A 20,538-nucleotide genomic window follows, 5' to 3' on the forward strand; every position below is an offset into this window, starting at 1 on the left:
TTGCATTCCACTTCCACAGTTGTGTCAATAACATGGCACTATGAATAATTTGTACATATACATGCTTCACATTAAAATCTAGAGCAGAACAAACAGTCTCAGGACTTACCGTGCTACAAAGATAAAATTGAATTGGCAGAAAAAATTCTTCTGAAGTACATCAAAGTTCTCCAGCTTCTTCACTTTCACCGTGCCTAATTTGTTATATTATCATATACTCAAATCTCTCATCTTTCCTCAGAGAAATATACATCGTGTGTACAAACCTACTTCCAGAAATTCAATAGAAAAGAAACAGACACTAAGACTATGTAACCAACTTCATTTGAAAATTAAAACCTATTTTAAGTGTGAATAAGGGTGAAAGCATGAAAATTCTTGCCAAAGTAAAAAATATTAAGCTCTTAGAGAATTAAGGGGAATTGAAATAAAGAGGTCTGGATTACCACTTTCGAATTCCATTAAGATTGGTAGAATTTTGAATATATTCGTTCAACTCTACTTGAAATTCTATCCGGGCTCAATTTCTATCACTTCAAACGAAATTCATAGTTGGAATAATAGTAGATTTCCAATTTCACAAGCAAAATTCATTTGTTCTAAGCTTAGCCTAGAAGGTTGAAACCACAATTACGAATTAACATACACAGAATGCCTAGAGCCATAACAAAGGATAACAGACCATCAACCAAGACGAATTTGCACAATGCAGATCAATCCTTCCATGGAAAATAAGCGAGAAATTTCAGGAACTTAAGTAGTGACAAGAATAGACAGTATATCCATAGAATCTGAAAGATGAAAGTTGCAATGTCGCGAAAAAGAAAAATATAAAACACAGACACTGAATGATGAATATTACAAAATGTTTTTGTAATATAAGTATGAGAAATCCACAGACAATTAAGAAACAGATCTCAACAGTAACAGGATAAGCCCTAGCATAACATATCAATCTAAACAAAATCCCTAAAATAGAGAGAGAGACAAGAATCCACCAAACTCAAGCCTCAGCCTACATGGAAGCAGAGGAAACATCCTCCGTAGCAGACACGACACGGTTAGCAGTAGGATCCACAGAGTTGGAAGTAGGAGAGGGGGCAGCGGCAGCTCTGGCCTTGATTGACTCGAGCATACGCTTGCTGATCTCTTTCGAATAAAGCGAGAGGATCTCAATCCCATCATCCTCCTCGGAGGACGCTGCGGAGGCCACGCCAAAGGCCTCCTCCTCGATGGCCCGGGCTGCGGTCGCGGCCTCGTCGGCCGGAAGAGTACCGTAGCGATTAGAGAGGATGGAGGGCGTAGAGAGAGTCTCGATCAGGCGCGTGACAACCGCATCGCGCGTGCGCTGCCTCGGTGGCCATATGCGGAGCAAGGCGTTGGTGGTATCTTCCTCCTTCTTGGGTTGGGGTTGGGTTTCCATTTCCGAGTTCTGCGATTCGGACGCCGGTGCGGTGACAGTTGGCGATTCAGTGTCCGACATATTATCTCTTCTGTTTCTATTTGCAGATGACGATTTTGATTTGGGGAAAATTTCGAAGGGGGAAGAGTTAAAAATGTGCGAGTCACTGAGTCGGGGGAAGGTGGGGGGGAGCCGGATTGAGGAGAAGGGAAGTGATGAAGAGGAGGAGGAATTGGGTGTGGGCTGAGAGTAGATAAGCAGAGTCTTAATGGGCTTAGAGTTGAAGTTATGCAAGATGTCGATTTCTGATTGGGGAGGCAGAGCTTCTTTTACACAGTTTTTCCTACTGTGTGATATAGCGCACGCATTCTGTATGTGAGTTGGTCAAAATCTCGTGTCACGAGCATCGGCCTCCTTTATCACGACCGGAAAGTCCAGATAATTAAGAGGGGAAATTATACACGTTTTGAGAAATTTAATAATTTTTTAAATTGAATTAAAACTCAGTTAAGTCGTTTAAAGATATTTTGCATAATTAAAAAATAGTAAACTAATTATATAATAGATAATAACAACTCTATGATTCTTCATCAACAAAATATTTTAGTATGTTGATAATGATAAATAAACAATAGTAATCTTTTATATAACACATGAAGCATATAATTTTATAGTTATTTTATGAGTATTATTGTTGGAGTATTTTAAAACAAAATAAATAAATAAACTAAAATTTGTCCATTGTAATTTTTGAGTTTAATTGACAAATAAACATAATCCCATATTTTAGCAAATTAACCATGAGATGGGAAAAAAGAAAGTGGATATATAATGAATCACATAGGCCCACCCAACTCAAAGTAATAAGTTAGAACGGAGTCCGCTAAGCGTTTCTTTTTGCTTCTTAGACAAGAGTTCACAACCATGATTACAATACATCAAATCTAGACAACAGATGATTGTAATATACATGCACCAATTGAGTGGGTTAATGGTTCTATTAACATTTCCAATCTTTATATGTTACCACGAATGAATAGATACCAACGTTTAAATTTGTTATTTTATGCATGTTACTACGAGTTAATAATAATTAATTATTTAACAAAATTATGATAATTAAATTGTATTAAATCTTAATAAAATTACATTATAAAAATAATATTTTATAACAATTATGTACTAATATACTTGGTAAAAAAGCCACTTAGATTTTTATTTTTAAAGAAAATTACATTATAAAAACCTATTATTAATTGGGTGAATGTTTATTTCTTCCATCTCTTTCCAAAATTGGAGGTTGGTAAAGACATGTAAGTTCTAGTGCATCTAAAGGCGAGACAGCATATGAATAAAATCTTGGCGAGGCCTACACAAAACCTCCAAAGGCTTAGCCTTTGACATGGTAACAACAAGTGCTTGGCTCATATCCACCTCCCTCTCCCCCATCTTTCCCCATTCAAAGCACTGAACCAGACCACCCACTGCCAACGAAATAGTCCTTATCCCCATGCCGGCGCCTGGACAAGCTCTCCTCCCAGCTCCAAACGGAACATACCTGAACCCTTCTCGCTCTCCCAACATCCCTTCGAATCTTTCGGGCTTGAATTTCATGGGTTCCTCCCAAACACTCGGGTCCCTGTGCAGCGACCAGATGTTCACCAGCACCATCGTCCCGCGCGGGATGTCGTAGCCGCCGACTGTGCAGTCGGCGTTTGACAAGTGAGGGAGCAAAAGCGGCGTGGCGGGGTATAATCTAAGAGTCTCGTGTATAACACATCGGAGGTAATGGAGTTTTGGGAGATCAGAGTCGTTTATTAGACGGCCATGTCCGACGTTTTTGTCGATCTCGGATCTTAATTTGTTCATGGCTTCTGGGTTATTTAGAAGCAGTGACATTGCCCATTCCATGGTGATCCCTGATGTGTCTGTTCCTCCATTGAACAGCATCTGAATATAGAAAGTGAAATTGTTAAGCGAAATGATCTGCCATTTGATAGAACTAAGTAAGATTATTATATATATATATGTATGCACACACACACACACATATATTGATGTGGTTACCAGCAAGACGCTTTTTATGATATCGTCTGTGTAAAATTCAGGGTCAGAATCTTGAAGTGACAAGAGGATTTCAATCACTGAAATCTCGTCTTTCAAAGAAGAACTTCTTCCCTTCAATCGAATCTCATCGATCAGATTCTGCATATATTCATCTCTCAACCTACGCATCCTTATCGCAATCTTCTCCAACCCTTTATATCCAATCAACCTCAGAAAAGGAATGAAATCACAGACACCCATTGACATGCTCGGGAAAAATCTCTCCTTGAACTCCGCCAGAAACTGGTTTTCCTTCTCCATCTCCGCCTCCTTTCCTTCAACCCCGCGCTTCCCTGCAATTATTCTCAACATGATATTCGCAATCGTGAGACAGAGCAGACGCTTCAAGTCAACCTTCTGGACGCCATTAGAGCAGATCTTGAACAGCCTGCGACAAAGGATAGCAACTTCTTCTTCTCGGACACTTGAATATTTCTGAAGACTGCTGGAAGAGAACACTTGGAGCACCGTCAGTCGGCGTAGGGTCCGCCAGAGGTCACCGTAGGGAGCGAATCCATAGACAGTGTAATTGTAACTAAGGTGATCTCCGGCGACAGATCGAGGCCTGTTGGCGAGGACGACGTCGTTTTTGGTAAAACACTCTTCGATAGCAGAGGGAGAGGAGACAACGAGGACAGGGAGAGAGCCGAAGTGAAGATAAAGAATTGGACCGTACTTGGATTTAAATGTATCCAAAGCATGGTGCAGAGGTTTGTTGATGAGATGGAGGTGGCCGATGATGGGAAGAGCAGGGGGAGATGGAGGCAGACTTTGGTTTCTGCGCAGTAGAAGTTTGGTTAAGAAGAAAAGGAAGAGTATAAGAGGAAGAAAATATGGTGAGATTTCCATGGTCAACCAGAGCAAACTCCATTATTCAGAAATTTTCCTTTATGTTTCTTGACGGGTCTCGAAATTGAAGTAGGTAAGCACGTGTTGCTTATCTTCAATTGGCGGAGTATGGACAAAAAGTACTGAATTTCTCATATCTTATCTACAAATGGATGAATATTTTCTGGTGTAAAGATGATTTTTGGGTTTTGTTCTTCAACACTGGAATCTGCGTCTTCCATATTTTTTGTTTGTTTTGATCTTAATTTATTTACATAAATAAAAACGCAATAAATAAAACTTCAAATAAAAGGATACGCAGAGTGACAGTCTGATTCCAACACAACATTTTCTGTAAAAGAAGGTATTTAAGATAAATTCATCTTGTTTGGTAATGGATTAGTTTTCTACTCTCGAAATCTCATTTTTAAGTGGACTGAATTATTAAAGTACTACCAAAAATTTAAGAATTATTTTTCCTCCACTTGCTGCATCAACGAGTAGTAAATCACAAATTTCTGACAAAAGATGTGGTTCAAGGATTCTATTTTCTAGTACCATGACCAATTTGCTCGGCGGAAAATAATGGGTCAAGCCCACATTTTCTTCATAGTCTGAAGTTCATTACAGAAAAAGAACGGCCCAGTCAAATTTATAGCGGAGAGAGTAGTTTTAAGTCATTTCCTTTTTTTTTTTTTTTTTCTTTGAATGAAATTAAATCATCATAAAATTAATAGGTTTATTCTATTTTCAAATTATTCTGAGAGAATTTTGTTCAGCAGCTGAATTGACTCTGATTCTCTGAAGGTGTCGGTCTTTTTATATATATATATATATATATATATTTTTTTTGTTGGAATGATAAGTGGCATTTTGGATGTTATTGATGGGCCGTACTGGGTTTCAATGGTCAATAAAGCTCGGTTTTCTCGATGCAAAAGCAACACAGAGCCAACCTGCTGAACTTATATGTCTTCGGCCCTTTACGTTACGTCAGATCAGATATGCTCTCAGCCTTTTCTATTTTTCCACACCACCACACCCTCCGGAGCTTTAATCATTTTTCTCTTGATACATTTTTAAAATTTAAACCCAGACAATTTTGCGACGGAACGACGTCGTTTTTCCAAGCACAGTACAAAATATTTAATAAAATAATAACTCTTTGTGCTGCAATTGAAAAAAGTTAGACTGCATTTTTTAATTATTAAAGAATACTTCTTACACTTAAAATATAATAAATTTATTGAAATTAAATAATTAAATCTAATATTATAATTCAATAAAAATTCACTTCAAACAATATATATATATACATTGTCAAATAATTTATTTGTGAATTAAGTATGAAATCTGACAGAATTAAAACTCATAATCTAACAAAAACCCACTTCAATATTTGTGTGTAAGAAGCTGGAGACGGTCACCTACTACTTTATGGTAAAGTTTTACACATACTTAGAAGTGTTGGCAAAAAGTTAACAAAAGTCTTTAAAAGGAGCATGAAGTGGAACAAAATTTGCAAGCAAAGATTCAAAGCAAAAGCTTTTAACTCCCTTGATTTTGAACGTTAGTTCCGCCGAAGTGGTACTTTAGTGGGCTGCAATTAATATGAACTTTAAAAATTTTCAATTTTAACATTTAAGAGATTTATTAATAAAAAAATATTAACTTAAATTTGTAAACATTCTCCGATATATCATTATGGCTTTTTTTACCAACTTATTTAGAAGTGGAATTCTGACGGAATTATGTAATCTCGATTGCCTTGATTAATTTCTTGAAGATCAATTACTTGATAAAATATATTGAAATTTACATATATGAGTAACAATTATAAGATATAAAAGATGGACCGTATGAAATCCAAATTTAAAACCATACCCAAAATTTGGAAAAGCATGAGGATGCGATCCACGAGAATCAAGAAGAAGCAAAGCATACCCCCCCCCCCCCCCCCCAACCGGTTTAACAAGATGCCCGCAAACTAAAAACCCCGTACCCGACTTTGACCCGCACCATCATCATCATCATCATCATCAAATCTAAAATCTAACCTCAAAACTCTCTCGGTGAGGTCGTCTTTTTCTTTTCACATTTTCCGATAAACTATAGCGAAGCTAGGTATATATTTAACTCATTTTGATCATCTACACATAAACAAAACAAGAACAAATTCCCAGTTGATTCAACGATTGTGAAGAGGATCTGAAGCGTTGGGAACTCTTCTCTTGTTTGAATACACCATGTCAAATGAGTGCTTGAAGCTTCGATGTCGTTTTTGCTGCTGGTGTCGATGGTGATGGTGATGGTGGTGATCTTCCGGTGCGGGGTTCTGGTTGTTTCCGGCTACGACGAACTCCTCTTGATCCGTCTCGGCAGAAACTAACAATGATTTGACGATCAGCAAGATGAAGATTATCATTATTACGAGTTTCTGCGCCAAACCAAGTTGCAGAGATGGACGAAAATGCATTTTTAACACCATCTTTACTGCACCCAGATAAGATTTTTTCGAGAAAACAGAGATGGGTTCTTCTAATCTTCAGTGCATTGAAGTGAAATGAGAATACGATAAAGATTGGAAAGAAGAAAAACAAGAAAACACTAGCAAGCAAAGTTACGGCTTGGTTGGAAAATGCTGTAATAAGCCATGGTAGAAAAAGAGAAGAGTAAAAAGAGAAAAGGTGAGGCGTAGAGTGTTATTGAGTATACCCTGCAAACAAGGGACACAACTCACAATGGAACTTTTCTTTTCTTCTTTTATTTATAAGTATACATATGTGTGTCTGTGTGTGTGTGTGTGTGTGTGTGTGTTTGTGTAAAGTATAGATTTTTAGGGAGAAAGAAAAGAAAAGAAAAAGAAAAAGAAAAAGAAATTGAGCTTTACGAGAACTTTTCTTGCTACTCTGCTTTTGTTCTCGCTTTCAGTCCATAAAATAAGGTGAGTCTAAATCCAGCTTAATATAGATAGCATGCAGGAGGAGTGTAGTATACAGATCTTGGCTCTTGTGCTTTTCTTCTGTTTGTCTGGAAGTTGTTTGTCTCCTGCCGAAAAATATAAATTTTATCTTTCCATCTTCTTCCTTTAAAAGTCCAAGCAATATTTTCTCAATTTCACCTCGATAAATTTTTCTTTTTTTAAAAAAAAGTTAAACATGGTTTTTTTGGTATTTCTAGGAATGTCATCAAAATATAATTTTTTCTGTAAAAATATCCTATTTCATTTTTAACTCTTTAAAAATATTCAAATTACATTCTAAAATTTTTTAAAAAATTTAAATTAACTATCAACTTTTAAAGATATACAAATTATCTTCTTAACATTAAATAAAATTAACACCGTACATGCGGACGATGATATAATATATTTTTATCTATATAGACAGACATCACGCAGATGATACGTGAAATCATTTAAAAATGTTAGGTTTGTGTTCTAAAAATTATTTTTTTGTAAATAGATAATATGTTTTTTAAAAAATTTGAACTCATAAAATTTAAACAAGAGTACAAAAATCTTGACTGCTAAGTCGCGTGTTGATAATAAAATATAATTTTGTTCATAAAAAGATTTTTATCTAGGAAATTTGTTTTAAACTTTAAAAATATTAAATTTTTACACATTTAAAATATAAAAAATAGCTTTAGATTCATATTTTCAAATTACCCAGAGGGAATAACGAACTAAAAATTACTACTGAAAAATTTAAAGAAATTAAGATAATAAGCTTTTTTATCTTGTTCAAATGAGTTTATTTTGATTTAAAAGAAATTTATATGAGTGTTTATCTTTGGGCCATTTTTTGAACTTAAAGCATCAAAGAGAAGATGTCTACTTTTTTTCTTAAGCAGTATAAGAAAGGCAATTTGTCTTTAATTTACACTTTCAAAAAATGTATCAATCATCTTTAGAGAAAAATAAAAATTAAAAAAAAAAACTAGAAAATCTCAGTTTATGTATTGTATTTCTTTTAAAATAATTATAACAGATTTTTATTAAAAATAAAATAATATACATTTTTTTTTAAAAACCCAAGTAATTAATGTAATTAAAAGTAACTAATTTATGAGGTTATTTTTTTATTGGATAATATATAGATACACACACACTGTATAGATACGGGTACATGTACGAAAATGATGGATGGTGCTACAAGTAGAAATCTTCTTTTCTTTTTTTTTTTTTTTTTTTTTTATGGGAATAAACGAAAAACAACAATCTTTGCTTAAAGTAGACGTTTTTGAGTAGTCAAATCAGGCTCTCTCCAACCATAAACACTTTGAATATATATATATATATATATATATGTATGAATTCAACCTGCAACTGCAACAAATTAAAGACTGCTGGCTGCATCTTAATTATATTGTCTTTATATTATTTATCAATTAATAACACAGAAAGTATGTAAGTATATAAATTATGATTATTAGAACCACTAGTACTTGTCTTGCTTTATCTGACCATTAATGGAAAAATAAATCAGAAGAAATGTTGGTCATGCTTTGATCCCACATCTTCTCTGAGTAATTGAACATACGTATATAATTAATTTAATTTTAATTTTAATTTTACGCTTTTTCTTTTTTTAGTCAGAATTAAATATTTGAATGCGTACAAAAAGTAAAACATTTTAAAATGTTTTATTTTTCAAAATTAATGAATTTTATGAGCATGCACGTCTCTTCTTGAAGGCCCAATAACAAAGGATCGGTTCAGCCTGTTCTTTAAAAATACGAACAATAATTATTCTTCATTAAAAAAATATATATTATAATAATAATAATTTTAAAAATTAAAAATTTTATTAAAAGCACGTTATTTTTAATTTTTCATCATTAAAAAAAAATATATATATATATATGTGATTTTAATATTTAAATTTTAGATTAGATTGGACGATTCGATGGAGTAAAGATTTCTTTTTTATGTAACAAATGTTTAACCCGCAAAAAAATATATCATTAACAGTCAGCTGGAGGCCCAAAAATAAAAATGGATCTGATCAAGTAAAGGTTTATCCAACGACTATAAATTGTTGCATCACCAAGTTCTCGTATGTGCATTTAATCCACGGCTGAACAGTGAGCATGGGGAAACAAAAGTTTGAATCAAGCTTTATGTATATCTATTTAGAAAGTATTGATATTGTATTATAATTAATGCGTATATATCATATAATTAATAAATTTATAAATTCATTATTCATCTCCACTCTTATTTATACAAATACTTTTTTTAATTTACAAAAACATCTATCAAGTGGATTGACCATTTAAATTGGGAAGCAAAACCAACAATCAAGAATCAAAATCTGTTTATTAAGAACTGCAAACTAAAATCTAATTCTAAATCAACTCCTCATTTATAAGCCAATAAAATTAATACAAGCTTTGTAAAGAGATACTTGATTTATAGACAGAAGAATTACACCCTTAGAATTTAAGAATTGAGAAGAGAATCAGCTACCAAACAAAGAAAACCTCTAACCAAGTTAAAATGGTGTTCTGAATTCAGATCAGAGTCTCCATCATGTGTTAGTAGCTAGGGTTCATAATCACATTCATTCCCCCATAGCCAAAATGATATTGACAGTGCAAAAATACAGCATCGCCCAAAACTCGAATCCACATCACAAAACTCCATTGTCAAAATTACAAGCTCAACAATACGTTGTCTTGTGTCGATTTAGTCTGTCTGATCTGCAACTTTTCTCCCAGTCAAGATTTTCATTCTTGAACAGCTTCAAAATATGAAAGTGGTACTTCTGGAGGAGAAGGCATAGTTGCCACAAACTTGAACTGTGTTGAGAGAATAACATCAGGTGACCATTTTAACAATGTGAAAAAGAAAGATTGTTAACCACTGAATTTTCATGATGATCCATACATATACCTTATGCTGCTTATACTTGTCTCTCACAGCTTGCAGGGCACCACCTTTCCTACTCAGATATAAGTCATGGATGACAAGAACACACTCCCTCAATTCAGCCGCCTTGTACTTTGAATATTCTTGCAATGCAACACTCTGTAGAACATACGGAATTTTAATAATGACATTCGATATATTGAGTATTATTTACACAATCCTCTGAATTGATTAAACACCAAATGATTATTGCAAAATCCCATTTGAAATCAATTACTTACCCACGGATTCACCTTTGGCCGAAGTATAAATCTTGCCAAAAACACAACAGAAGCAGCCACCAAAGAAGGCAAGAATTTCACAAACCCATAGTCTAACAAGCTTAACTCTGCAAGATAATAGCTCAAGAACTCTAGCTGCAAATTACAAGTCTGAAAAAAACACAGAGAAAAAGAAAAAACCGTGAGCAAATTACTGCAACGTTTGGCATACTTCCCAAAAGTAATATATATATATATATAAACTTACTTTGTAATCCTCTTGTGCAACCATGTTCAATCTCCTGCAAACCGAAATGACGGGAAAGATGGTCAGTACACTGAAGTATAAGTTTTGATTTTATATCAGCATGAAATCTCAACACTGAAAAGTTTTTTGTGCTGGACAGTTTCTGACCTTAAAAATGTCTTCACTGTGGGACTGCCCAGTTCAAAGCTTAGTGATTTGAGTATATCAGCCTCCATCTTCACCACCTCTTCCTTGGTGTATGTATTATCTGTTATATAGCAGAAGTCTTCCACGTTTGGAGGGGTGATCTCTTCATATTTTCTACGTATAAAAATCGTAAACAATAAGCATGAAACAGAAAGAAACGTTTCAAAGAAATGAACCGGGAAGAAAAGGCTCGGACGCTTACGAAGCAATGAGCATTGAAGAAACACCCAGTAGCTGAAGCTTCTGCCTGTTGAGAGTGTTCATAGACAGATATCTATCAATGTAGTTAATGGTGAGATACAGAGTGTCTGAGACAAGTTTGTACTCCTCAGCAACCTCCACCAGCCAATCAACCAAAATCCCTCTCATATTTGCAGTAACATCTTTCTGAACCTTTTCAATGTAATCAGGTAAAGGTCTCCTCTTTGGCTGCATCTGAATATCAACACACCATGGAAGATCAGACCCAGTCAGCTAAAACCTATAACTTTTCTTAGAAACCCAAAATTCCAAAATCTTCCGTAAAACTTTCACCCTTTTGAAATTGGAAAGTATAATTGCACTGGTTATCATCTAATGGTCATATTATATATATAAAAAAAAAAAAAAACTCAAAGCCGATAATTCGCATCAGAGCACTAAAAATGCAAGGCGTCTAATTAGATTAAGATTAGACCAAAAGTCCCAAAATTGAGACACAATAATCAGATCAACTACTTCAGAAACACATCATGATAACATAGAGCGTTCTCTGTCTCAACCAAGAACAAGATGCAGTCGTTGTAGTTTCGATCTCACTTACCTCCATATTATGCAGATACTCGTAGATATCAGATACATAAGGACTACACAACTGAGGATCATCAGATTTGGAATCAATCTCAATCTTCACATCCGCCCTCACCTTCTTCAACGTTGGCATCAATGCCTTCTTGGCCTTGGGCTTACATTTCTGCTTCTGCACCTCCGACTCCAGACTTGGATTCACCGAAACGACAACATTTGACAGATGAGGAAGCTCCCCTAACACTACCCTTTTCTTATTCACCGGCTGCTCCTCCATCGCCGTCCCTGCCGCGGCTCTCTTCCTCGCGGCCCTGGTGATCCTCACGCACTTCTCTTGCTCCGCCATTGGCCTTGACTCTCTGGCAACGGGCCTTAACCGCTCTGAACCTTTGACGGAGAGATAGTGGGTGAAAGCAAAAGAGAAGATGAGAGCGGAGAAATGAAGAGGAGAGAGGGGAAGATAAAAGGATAATGAAGCGCCATTTTTTACGATTTGAAAAACTTGGCGCTTGCCGCTAGTTATTTGAGAAGGAGGGGGGGGAGGGAGGGACTTGTTTGGCTTTTTTGAATTTGATGAGTTGAGGGACCAAAATTAAATGATAAAATTTTAGGGCTTTCAATTTTCAAAATTAAAAGAAAAATCTCGGTTTTGGGATTTGGGCTTGAAAAAATTTGAGAGTTCCCGGGTGAGTTAAAATACTTGTTTTAGTTTTGAGAATCCGCGGGCTGTTTTGCGCCTTTCTCATAAATATATCATCGGATTCTTAATTGTTCTATTTTTTAAAGTTTGAAGAATCAAGATCTTCAATTTTAAAATGCATAAATATTAAAATATTTGGAAGGACAAATCTTTAAATATTAAATTATTTAACATAATTTTACTCATAAAATAATAAGGAAAATTTATGGTGATTTTTTGGTATATCAATCCCCGCCATTTTATACTGATTTTATTCTTGATTTTGTTCAATTAATTTGACTTTATATTGACCGAGTTATTATAATTGGATAGAGATGGTATTTTCAAAAAAATATATATATTTAATGACATTGCATAAACATTTATATATATATATATATTTTTTCATTTTTATTATTAAATTACTTTCATTCTCTTCTACTTAATAATAAAATCATCCTACTTTTAAACTCTTCTACTAAATTGTCTTTTTATTTTAAATAATTTATACATGTATGATATATAAATACAATGTATTTAACAATAATGTGTAAAAAATATTAACTTAACTAATTATGTAATGTCCAATTTTAATTTACTGTAAATTAAATTAATTCATGCAATTTTTTTTAAATTTTTTAATTTTAATTTAGTATAAAAATAAAAAAAAATTAATAGATGATGAAATTAAAAATGATTTTGGAGATATCGATGAAAATTTGGGTTCTGAATGTATTTTTGAAAGAAAATTCAAAAAATGAAATCTCAAAATGCAATTTAAAAAATTTATGTCACGTAAGATACCCGATCAGCAGCCCTGACGAAACAGAATGCGTTGCGTGGCAACGGACACTGACGCGGTGCCACACAAGAGGTCACGTGGGCGATCCGCGTACCAATGATCAAACGGTTCAGATTCGTTCCCGTGCGCACGGACGACCTGCATGCGTTTTCTCTTCAAACGCAATTAGACAGTCAAATTTAAACACGATCGGACAGTGCAGATTAGATCGCAATGAATGGTCCAGACTATATCGTGATGAACGGTCTAAATTCACTTCATATTTGATCGCGATCGGACGGTTCAGATCAAATGCAATGGATAGTCCAATTTAAATAGGGACGGATATAAATAACCCTATTCACATCAAACCCTAACCTTAGCCAACAGACACCCTCGTCGGAGAAGAAGACCTAGTCACCGGGAAGGAGAGCCGCTGCTATCCGTCGCCGCGCCGAAGCTACTTCCGACTACCAAAAGCGGTAAAAATATCCCCCTTTTGCTCGTAATTCAATTTTAAACACCCCCATGGTCAAATCGGAGTAAAATGACTGAACAATTGGCCAAAAACTAAGGGTAAAGTTCGACGGTGGTACCGCGAAAAATTTCACAAAATGCCTCAGATTAAGCCTTTTTCGATTTCTGTTCGACGTAATTTTTTCACCATTGTGATCACCATTTCCTTCACTACAGGTTGACCGAAGTAAAACACCCAACTGCAACGTGAGCCGGAGGAGTCGCGGCATCGGATAGCCCTGCCCGCCGGTGAGTTTCGATTTTTTGTACTTTTTCGGCCAACCGAAGTCCTTTAACATATTTTTTCGCAGGGATTGATGCAAAATCGGCCGAATTCGGACAAAAACGGTCGAAAACAGCCGACCCAAAGAGGATCGTCACCGCAGGCAGCACTGTTGTCGCCGGAGCACAGCAGAGCCGCTGTGCCGGAATTTCAGAATTGGCCAAAATTGGGTTCTGAGACTGATTTTGGATTTTTTGAGACATTTGTAGGTACTTATAGCGCGTTTTAGACCGCCAGTAGGCGCAATCAACAGTTTAATATTTCGAATATCAAATTGAGTAAGAATCTCTCACCATATTCTCTGTTATAGAATTAAAGTCTAATAACAATAAATATGATATTTTGTTACAATTTGAAAAATATTCATAATTAATTACGAATTACTAATGGAGTTCGAATCAGTAATTATCTACTTTTGTTCTATTGATTATTTTTACAGTTTAAATATATGATAGTACCTTATTGATTGATTTTATGGTTTTGAATGCGTGTATTGTTTGTTTTATGTGGTTACGGCTGAATTTAAAAAAATATAAGTTAAAGGTAAATGGAGAATTGTATGATTAAGTGAATAAATAAAACGACAGTCTTACTAGATATTCTGGGAGATTGTGGATAAACCAGGTACATAGAGAAACCCTACCATGAACGTTGTCTCATACTGGACAGGGTATCGAGACTTGGTAATTTAGTGCTCATACTGGACGGGGTATGGGGATGACCCGCTTCATCATCATACTGGATTATGTATCAAGGTTTAGTAATTTGGCGCTCATACCGGACAAGATATGGAGACGACCCGTTAATTGAGAATGTTAAAGGAAATGATTCACGCGTAGTGAGAACATCCATATGAACCCCAATAGATACTAGCAGGCTGGTAAAAAGGGACAGTGGTTATTTTGATTATTTGAATATGAAAATATAATATGTGTTATGTTGCCGATTACATGTGAAATAATTATATGTATAATGTTATTATTTCTATAGAATGTTTTTTGTAAATCTCGTTACAGTAAATGATTTTATTATTAATAAATGCATTTGTTTAATTAAGAGCTCTGTTTGTTATTTTGATTTTCTACCAACATTTATTTTTGTGTCGGTGAGTTGCGTGATATTCTTACTGGGTTAGTGTATCTCATTCCTTATTTAACCATTTGAGATCAAGAGGGGCAGGATCTAAAGTCCAATCCACAAGAGAGTTGTGAATAAAATACTAGTTTTATTTAATTTCTGTTTATTTTTGATTGTGTAAGAAATGTAAACTTTAACTATTTATTCCGTTTCCGCATTTAATTCATAATTTATTTCATTCAGAATTTTCGGGATCGTTACAAATTAATAAATAAAATGACTATAAATTTATTAAACTAATTTTTTTAATATTAAATCATATTTTTAGCCGATTATAATTATCATAACTAAGCAAATTTAGTTATTGAAATATTTTTTCAATAAAAAACATAATAGGTTTAACTAAAACTTGACACAATCCGATAACTATAATTATATTGATATATGAATAAATTCAGTCATTTGTTTTAGTAAATCAAATATTATAAACTGATCACTATTAGTTTATAACATATTTACTAAATGACAAATTATGTATGTTCAATAAAATTTAAACTCGTAATATTTTAATAAAATATAAAAATTTTAATCAATATATCATTATGTTGCTAGTATTATTAAACTCATTAATTTATAATTAATTAAATCTTATTGCTAAAACCAGGACAATATATTTTCATTTAATAATAAAAAGTATCGTATTAACATTAATATTATTTTATAAACAATAAAAGTATTATGGCAATTTTATTGTAAATTAAATATAATTTTTTTTATTAGTCAATTAGTTTACATGCACAAATTATTTGTTATTATGATACTGGTAAAAATAAATATCGTTCTTTAACAGTTAAAGTAATTACATCTTCATTTTACAAAAACTAACTACTTTTAGCAATGGAAAATATGTGTAGACAAGAACATTTAAGAAGTGAACAAATATTATAAAGAAGGAAACAAAGAAAGAGATGAAAAAATAAAATGGAAAAATAAAAATTAAATAAGTCAGATTGTGTTCCTATATATATATATTTATATTATGTTTAACATTTTTGTTTGTACATTACATAATTAATAAATATTTAAATATATTAAAAATAAATAAATAACACATCTTCTAATAGTAAAAATATCAGAAAATCACTTGATAAATCTTCCCTAAATCCCGACTACCATTTTTAGTGATGATTTTGGACGTGTGTACAGAATATGTATGTAAATAAATTAGGAGGTGATTGTGTTTCCTCGAGTCGTTACTGAAACTAGAAACAGGGACCCGGCAAGACCTTAAAAGAAAACTGAAGAGAAATTGGGCCCAAAAAGACAAACCAGAATTAAAACATATTGATCAAAGGAAATCAAGTTATCACGGGTTAAACGTCAGTGATATACTTTAAGATCTTATTTTTTTTTTTTTTAAGTTTTTAAATAATAATTTAGAATGAATCCATCACATTTATGAATCTCAACTCATCGATACTTGTACAACACTTAATAATTACTTTATATTCGTATATATATATATATATGGTCAATATTTCTTACTGGACTTCAAATGGCTGATGGAGTGAAATGAGACAAATAGAGTTCAAGGAGTGCTCTTCCTCCATGTTGCCCTCCTGTGAATGAATCGTTTCCTGTCACATAAATATTTCACCATCACAAATCTTATCACATACATACCTGTATATATGTATACATAAATGAGTTATACAACGTTTTCCAATGTAGTGTCACTGAAAATTAGTGTCCTAAGTGTTGCACCTATTTCGGGTTTCCTTTGAATCAGTGTATGTGTTTGTGAAAATAATATTAAAAGTTACAATATATATATATATATATATATATATATATGTATGAGTGTATAGCTATATCACCTGTTGGATAAAGATGGGTCCACGGAGACAAGTTGACGTCAATGGCTTGTCCAACTCCAAACTGATCTGGAGGTTGATGATGAACATTGACATTGTTATTGTCACCCTCCAAACAACCTTCACCAGAGCTCATCTGATGATCATCCACGTTCATGTTTTGTCCATGAAGTATACTTGACGGTGGCGCTACCATCATCTGATGATGATGATGATGATCATGACCTATAATTTGCGGCTCATCATCTCTGCATATATACATGTATATATCCATATTCCATCACTTGTAAGTTCAGCCACATCTACATCCATTTATATATGTGTGTGCGCGTGTGTGTGGATATTATCACCTAGGAGGTGGAGGAGGAAGAAAGCCATTGGAGTCCAAAAAATTAAGGATATGAGCTTGTGGGTCTTTTTGTGGAATCCAATCCAGTATATTGCTTGAACTTTCTGTCATAAAACTATTGACATTTGTTGTTTCCGGATGAGGAACCTGCACCTAATTCATTACCAACTTTAATTAGTTCCTAATTATAATATATATATATATATATATCATATATGTATGTGCCTGTATGTGTGTAGAGTTTACCTGTGGTGGTGGTGGACCAGGAGAACTGTATCTATCCTCCAAAACTTGCTGCAGCCCATAATCATATTACAATCGATTATCTCACAGCATAGTACCGAGCTAGCGGGCATATATATATATACATACTATATCAGTAACTAATATTTGAGTTATATATAATGTACCTTTTGCAGGTGAACACGTTTTAAACTTTCTTGGAGGATCTGCTCCCGGTACTCGGCTTCACACAACGTTGTGATTTCACGTGGATCACCTTCATATATCCTATATATATATATATACACACATGAAGAAAGATCACTTCTTGATCTCTTTAATTACATACTTGCAATAGAAATTAGCGGCCAGCTGGGTTTTTTCTCGAGCCTTGAAAAGAAAAGGTACCTTAGTCGTTTTTCCATCTCCATTATTTGGGACCTGTGTTTGAGGATTTCTTGTTGAAGTTCCTGCATTTATTAGTATATATGAGATAGTTAAGGTTAAGTTTATATAATATATATATATGTGTAGTTTGACGGATTCGCAAATTCTATTTGAAATAATAGAGAATTGGTTTTGCCAATTATCGAATTTAAGCTCATTAAATGATGCAAAAACCTCGTGGAAGAATTATACAAATCAAAATTAAGGTACAAAAACCTAACTTAATATACATGACTCCAACTTTAAAAAAATATTAATCGGAAGTACTACCAAAAAAATTAAACCCATGTTATTAATTGAACTTAAGTTTATTACTGAAGAAGAAATGAATTGAGTTGATATCAAATTTAAGCATGAATATAGGAAATTTATCTAAATTATGTTTATTATAAATAAAATGATTCTGTATGTATGTATATATAGAAGTACCTCAAGCTGAGAGTCAGTGCTTTGGGGACTGCAGCTTCACATTATTACAGTTACAGAAAGAAAAATAACAAAAAAATTAGAGAAGAAATCTAGGAAAAAACCAAGTAAGATCACATGTAGGCAAATAATTAAAAACAAAGCAGATGGCAATTTATATATACATATATATATATATATATATATATATATATTCCAAACCTGGGAGCTGGTTGGTATGAAATTTGATCAGCATGATCACAGCTTCTCAACTTACTTAGTGCTTTTAGTAAAAACTGCAAATATTCGGAGACAACTCATTCATGATCTCCAACTAGAAATGCAAACTTTTCTGAACAAATTAAAAAGCTTAATTACTATTTAATGATACTTAAAACGAAGATTTGTACCTCTTTGTTATGCAATCTTAAGTAGACGGCGCCACATAAAAAGAACAAAAATATCATCATTAGAAGAATATAATAAAATAACAAAAGATAAAATACGAAATGTGCAATTAAATTTTATTAATCTTGTTAAATTACATCAATTAATAAAGCATATTATGTACTTAACCATCGAGATTATTAAGTAATGTGTAAGTCGAAGATTTAAGATCCCCGCTCGCCAAAAACAAAAGAATCACCCTCTTACCGTCCTCTTTCGTGCTCCGGAACATTGACATACCTTGCAAGAATTTCTTCGATGCTTCAATAAACCAAAATTAAACCACATAGGGAGTCATTAATCTCAAACTTTAATCTCATGTCATAAATTGGATTTGTATGTATGTGTGTATATATATATAGAAGATGTAATTATGATAAGATATTACCTTTTAGAGCCAGAGAAATGAGTAACTCTTCCAGATGGAGAAAACATGATGAGAGCAACATCAACATCGCAAAGAACAGAAAGCTCATAGGCCTTCTTGATTAATCCATTTCTCCTTTTAGAGAAAGTCACTTGCCTGTTTGTTGTATTCTCTATTCTCTTGATCTGAAGCTTCACTCTTCCCATTAATTAATTTTCCTCCGATAATCACCTCTACCTCTTATTTTCCCCAATCCTTTATTTGTCTCTCCTCCTCCTTTTTTCTTTTTCTCCACTTATATTATTAATTTCCAGCTTCATATATATGGTGGACAGATATACAAATATATATACGCGAGGGTTGCTGCACCGTTCTAAAAGCTCAAAGTTTATAGTAAATTAGGAATAATGTAATCCAAGATTCAATGTTGAAAATCGGGAATAAATGGAATTTGATAAATAATATTAGATCAGGCCTTGGAAATTAATGAAAGAGATATATAAAAAGGAGTTAGAAAGTGAGAGGGGAGTAGAGGAGGAGAAAAGTGGGAGTACGAAATTTGAAACAGATGATGAAGACAGTGGGAGTTTGTCAATGTCAGGCATAAGATGACGAGAGAAAGAGAGAGAAAATGGCGGTGTAAGACGAAGCTGGCTGAAAACTGAATTAAATAAATTTATATACATATTTAGTTTTTTATTAATAATTTAGTTTAAACATAATATTAAGTATTTTGTAGAATTAGATTCTGAATTATTATATATTTTGAATAAGTTTAAAATTAGATACAATTCATTTACAAAACATAAGTTCTGCCAAAAGAAGAATACAAAAAGAAAAATCAAGGAGCGGTGGTTAGAAAGGTCCTCAAATCTGTTACCTTCATAATAATAATAAATAAATAAATATATATATACATACACACATACATACATACATACAGAAAAGAAGTACACGTACACTTCATATATACACAATTATTTTCTTTTTAACCTTAAAAAGAAATTTATACACACATATATATAATCCACACGGATCCCTCATGGGGTTTCGACTCAACCCGTGTTTTGAGTCGGATTTTCCAACAATTTTAAAATTTTTGCATCCTATTTTACTACTTACTGTCATAATTATTCTGAACATTAAAATCTAAAAATTAAGTATAGAAGAGATAATTTATTATTTTTTATTTAAAAATTCATCATTCATAATTATGTTTATCAGAGAAAAATTAACCTCAAAATTACCGAAACGAACTTTTTCTTTTGATGAGTGAGAACAGTCGAAAGAAGCTTCAGAAAGAAGAAAGGAAACATGTACACATATACATTGTGTGTAAGTGATAATGACGATGAAAGTGTTGATGTGACCGAGGCATGA

At 33.3% G+C, this 20,538-nt stretch overlaps 4 protein-coding genes and 1 long non-coding RNA gene across 7 annotated transcripts; 1 reads left to right on the forward strand and 4 right to left on the reverse strand.

Annotated features, from left to right (window-relative positions):
* Positions 1-761: 761 nt before the first annotated feature.
* Positions 762-1,679, reverse strand: LOC110818778 (WPP domain-containing protein 1-like). The gene has a single exon (XM_022047766.2). It carries the CDS (start codon positions 1,481-1,483, stop codon positions 1,016-1,018), a length of 468 nt encoding a protein of 155 aa, XP_021903458.1. The 5' UTR covers positions 1,484-1,679; the 3' UTR covers positions 762-1,015.
* Positions 1,680-2,593: 914 nt separating this feature from the next.
* Positions 2,594-4,357, reverse strand: LOC110818880 (cytochrome P450 81C13-like). The gene is made up of 2 exons (XM_022047901.2): positions 3,470-4,357; positions 2,594-3,352 (listed from the first exon to the last, which is right to left on the reverse strand). The coding sequence occupies exons 1-2, from the start codon at positions 4,355-4,357 to the stop codon at positions 2,732-2,734; spliced, it is 1,509 nt and encodes a 502-aa protein (XP_021903593.1). The 3' UTR covers positions 2,594-2,731.
* Positions 3,268-4,651, forward strand: LOC148270447 (uncharacterized). Its single transcript, XR_015820301.1, has 2 exons — positions 3,268-3,408; positions 3,511-4,651. It is a non-coding gene; the product is annotated as an uncharacterized LOC148270447 (long non-coding RNA).
* Positions 4,652-9,639: 4,988 nt separating this feature from the next.
* Positions 9,640-12,214, reverse strand: LOC110818790 (putative cyclin-A3-1). Its single transcript, XM_022047783.2, has 7 exons — positions 11,728-12,214; positions 11,128-11,360; positions 10,887-11,039; positions 10,740-10,773; positions 10,493-10,642; positions 10,236-10,370; positions 9,640-10,141 (listed from the first exon to the last, which is right to left on the reverse strand). The coding sequence occupies exons 1-7, from the start codon at positions 12,055-12,057 to the stop codon at positions 10,070-10,072; spliced, it is 1,107 nt and encodes a 368-aa protein (XP_021903475.1). The 5' UTR covers positions 12,058-12,214; the 3' UTR covers positions 9,640-10,069.
* Positions 12,215-16,440: 4,226 nt separating this feature from the next.
* On the reverse strand, positions 16,441-19,786 carry LOC110818870 (agamous-like MADS-box protein AGL66). 3 transcript variants are annotated; one of them, XM_088222500.1, is made up of 11 exons: positions 19,180-19,786; positions 18,999-19,052; positions 18,755-18,770; positions 18,567-18,640; positions 18,369-18,396; positions 17,901-17,962; positions 17,681-17,780; positions 17,517-17,564; positions 17,272-17,423; positions 16,925-17,169; positions 16,441-16,684 (listed from the first exon to the last, which is right to left on the reverse strand). In XM_088222500.1, the coding sequence occupies exons 1-11, from the start codon at positions 19,362-19,364 to the stop codon at positions 16,599-16,601; spliced, it is 1,050 nt and encodes a 349-aa protein (XP_088078626.1). In that variant the 5' UTR covers positions 19,365-19,786; the 3' UTR covers positions 16,441-16,598. The 3 variants fall into 3 exon arrangements, with proteins under 3 accessions (XP_088078626.1, XP_088078659.1, XP_088078579.1); XM_088222453.1 differs by having other exon boundaries at positions 16,442-16,684; positions 18,369-18,402; positions 19,180-19,785; XM_088222533.1 differs by lacking the exon at positions 18,999-19,052 and having other exon boundaries at positions 18,369-18,402.
* Between the last annotated feature and the right edge of the window lie 752 nt (positions 19,787-20,538).

This window comes from Carica papaya, chromosome 1, assembly GCF_054855325.1.
Source record: "Carica papaya isolate Zhongbai chromosome 1, ASM5485532v1, whole genome shotgun sequence".
Classification (NCBI taxonomy): Eukaryota; Viridiplantae; Streptophyta; class Magnoliopsida; order Brassicales; family Caricaceae; genus Carica; species Carica papaya.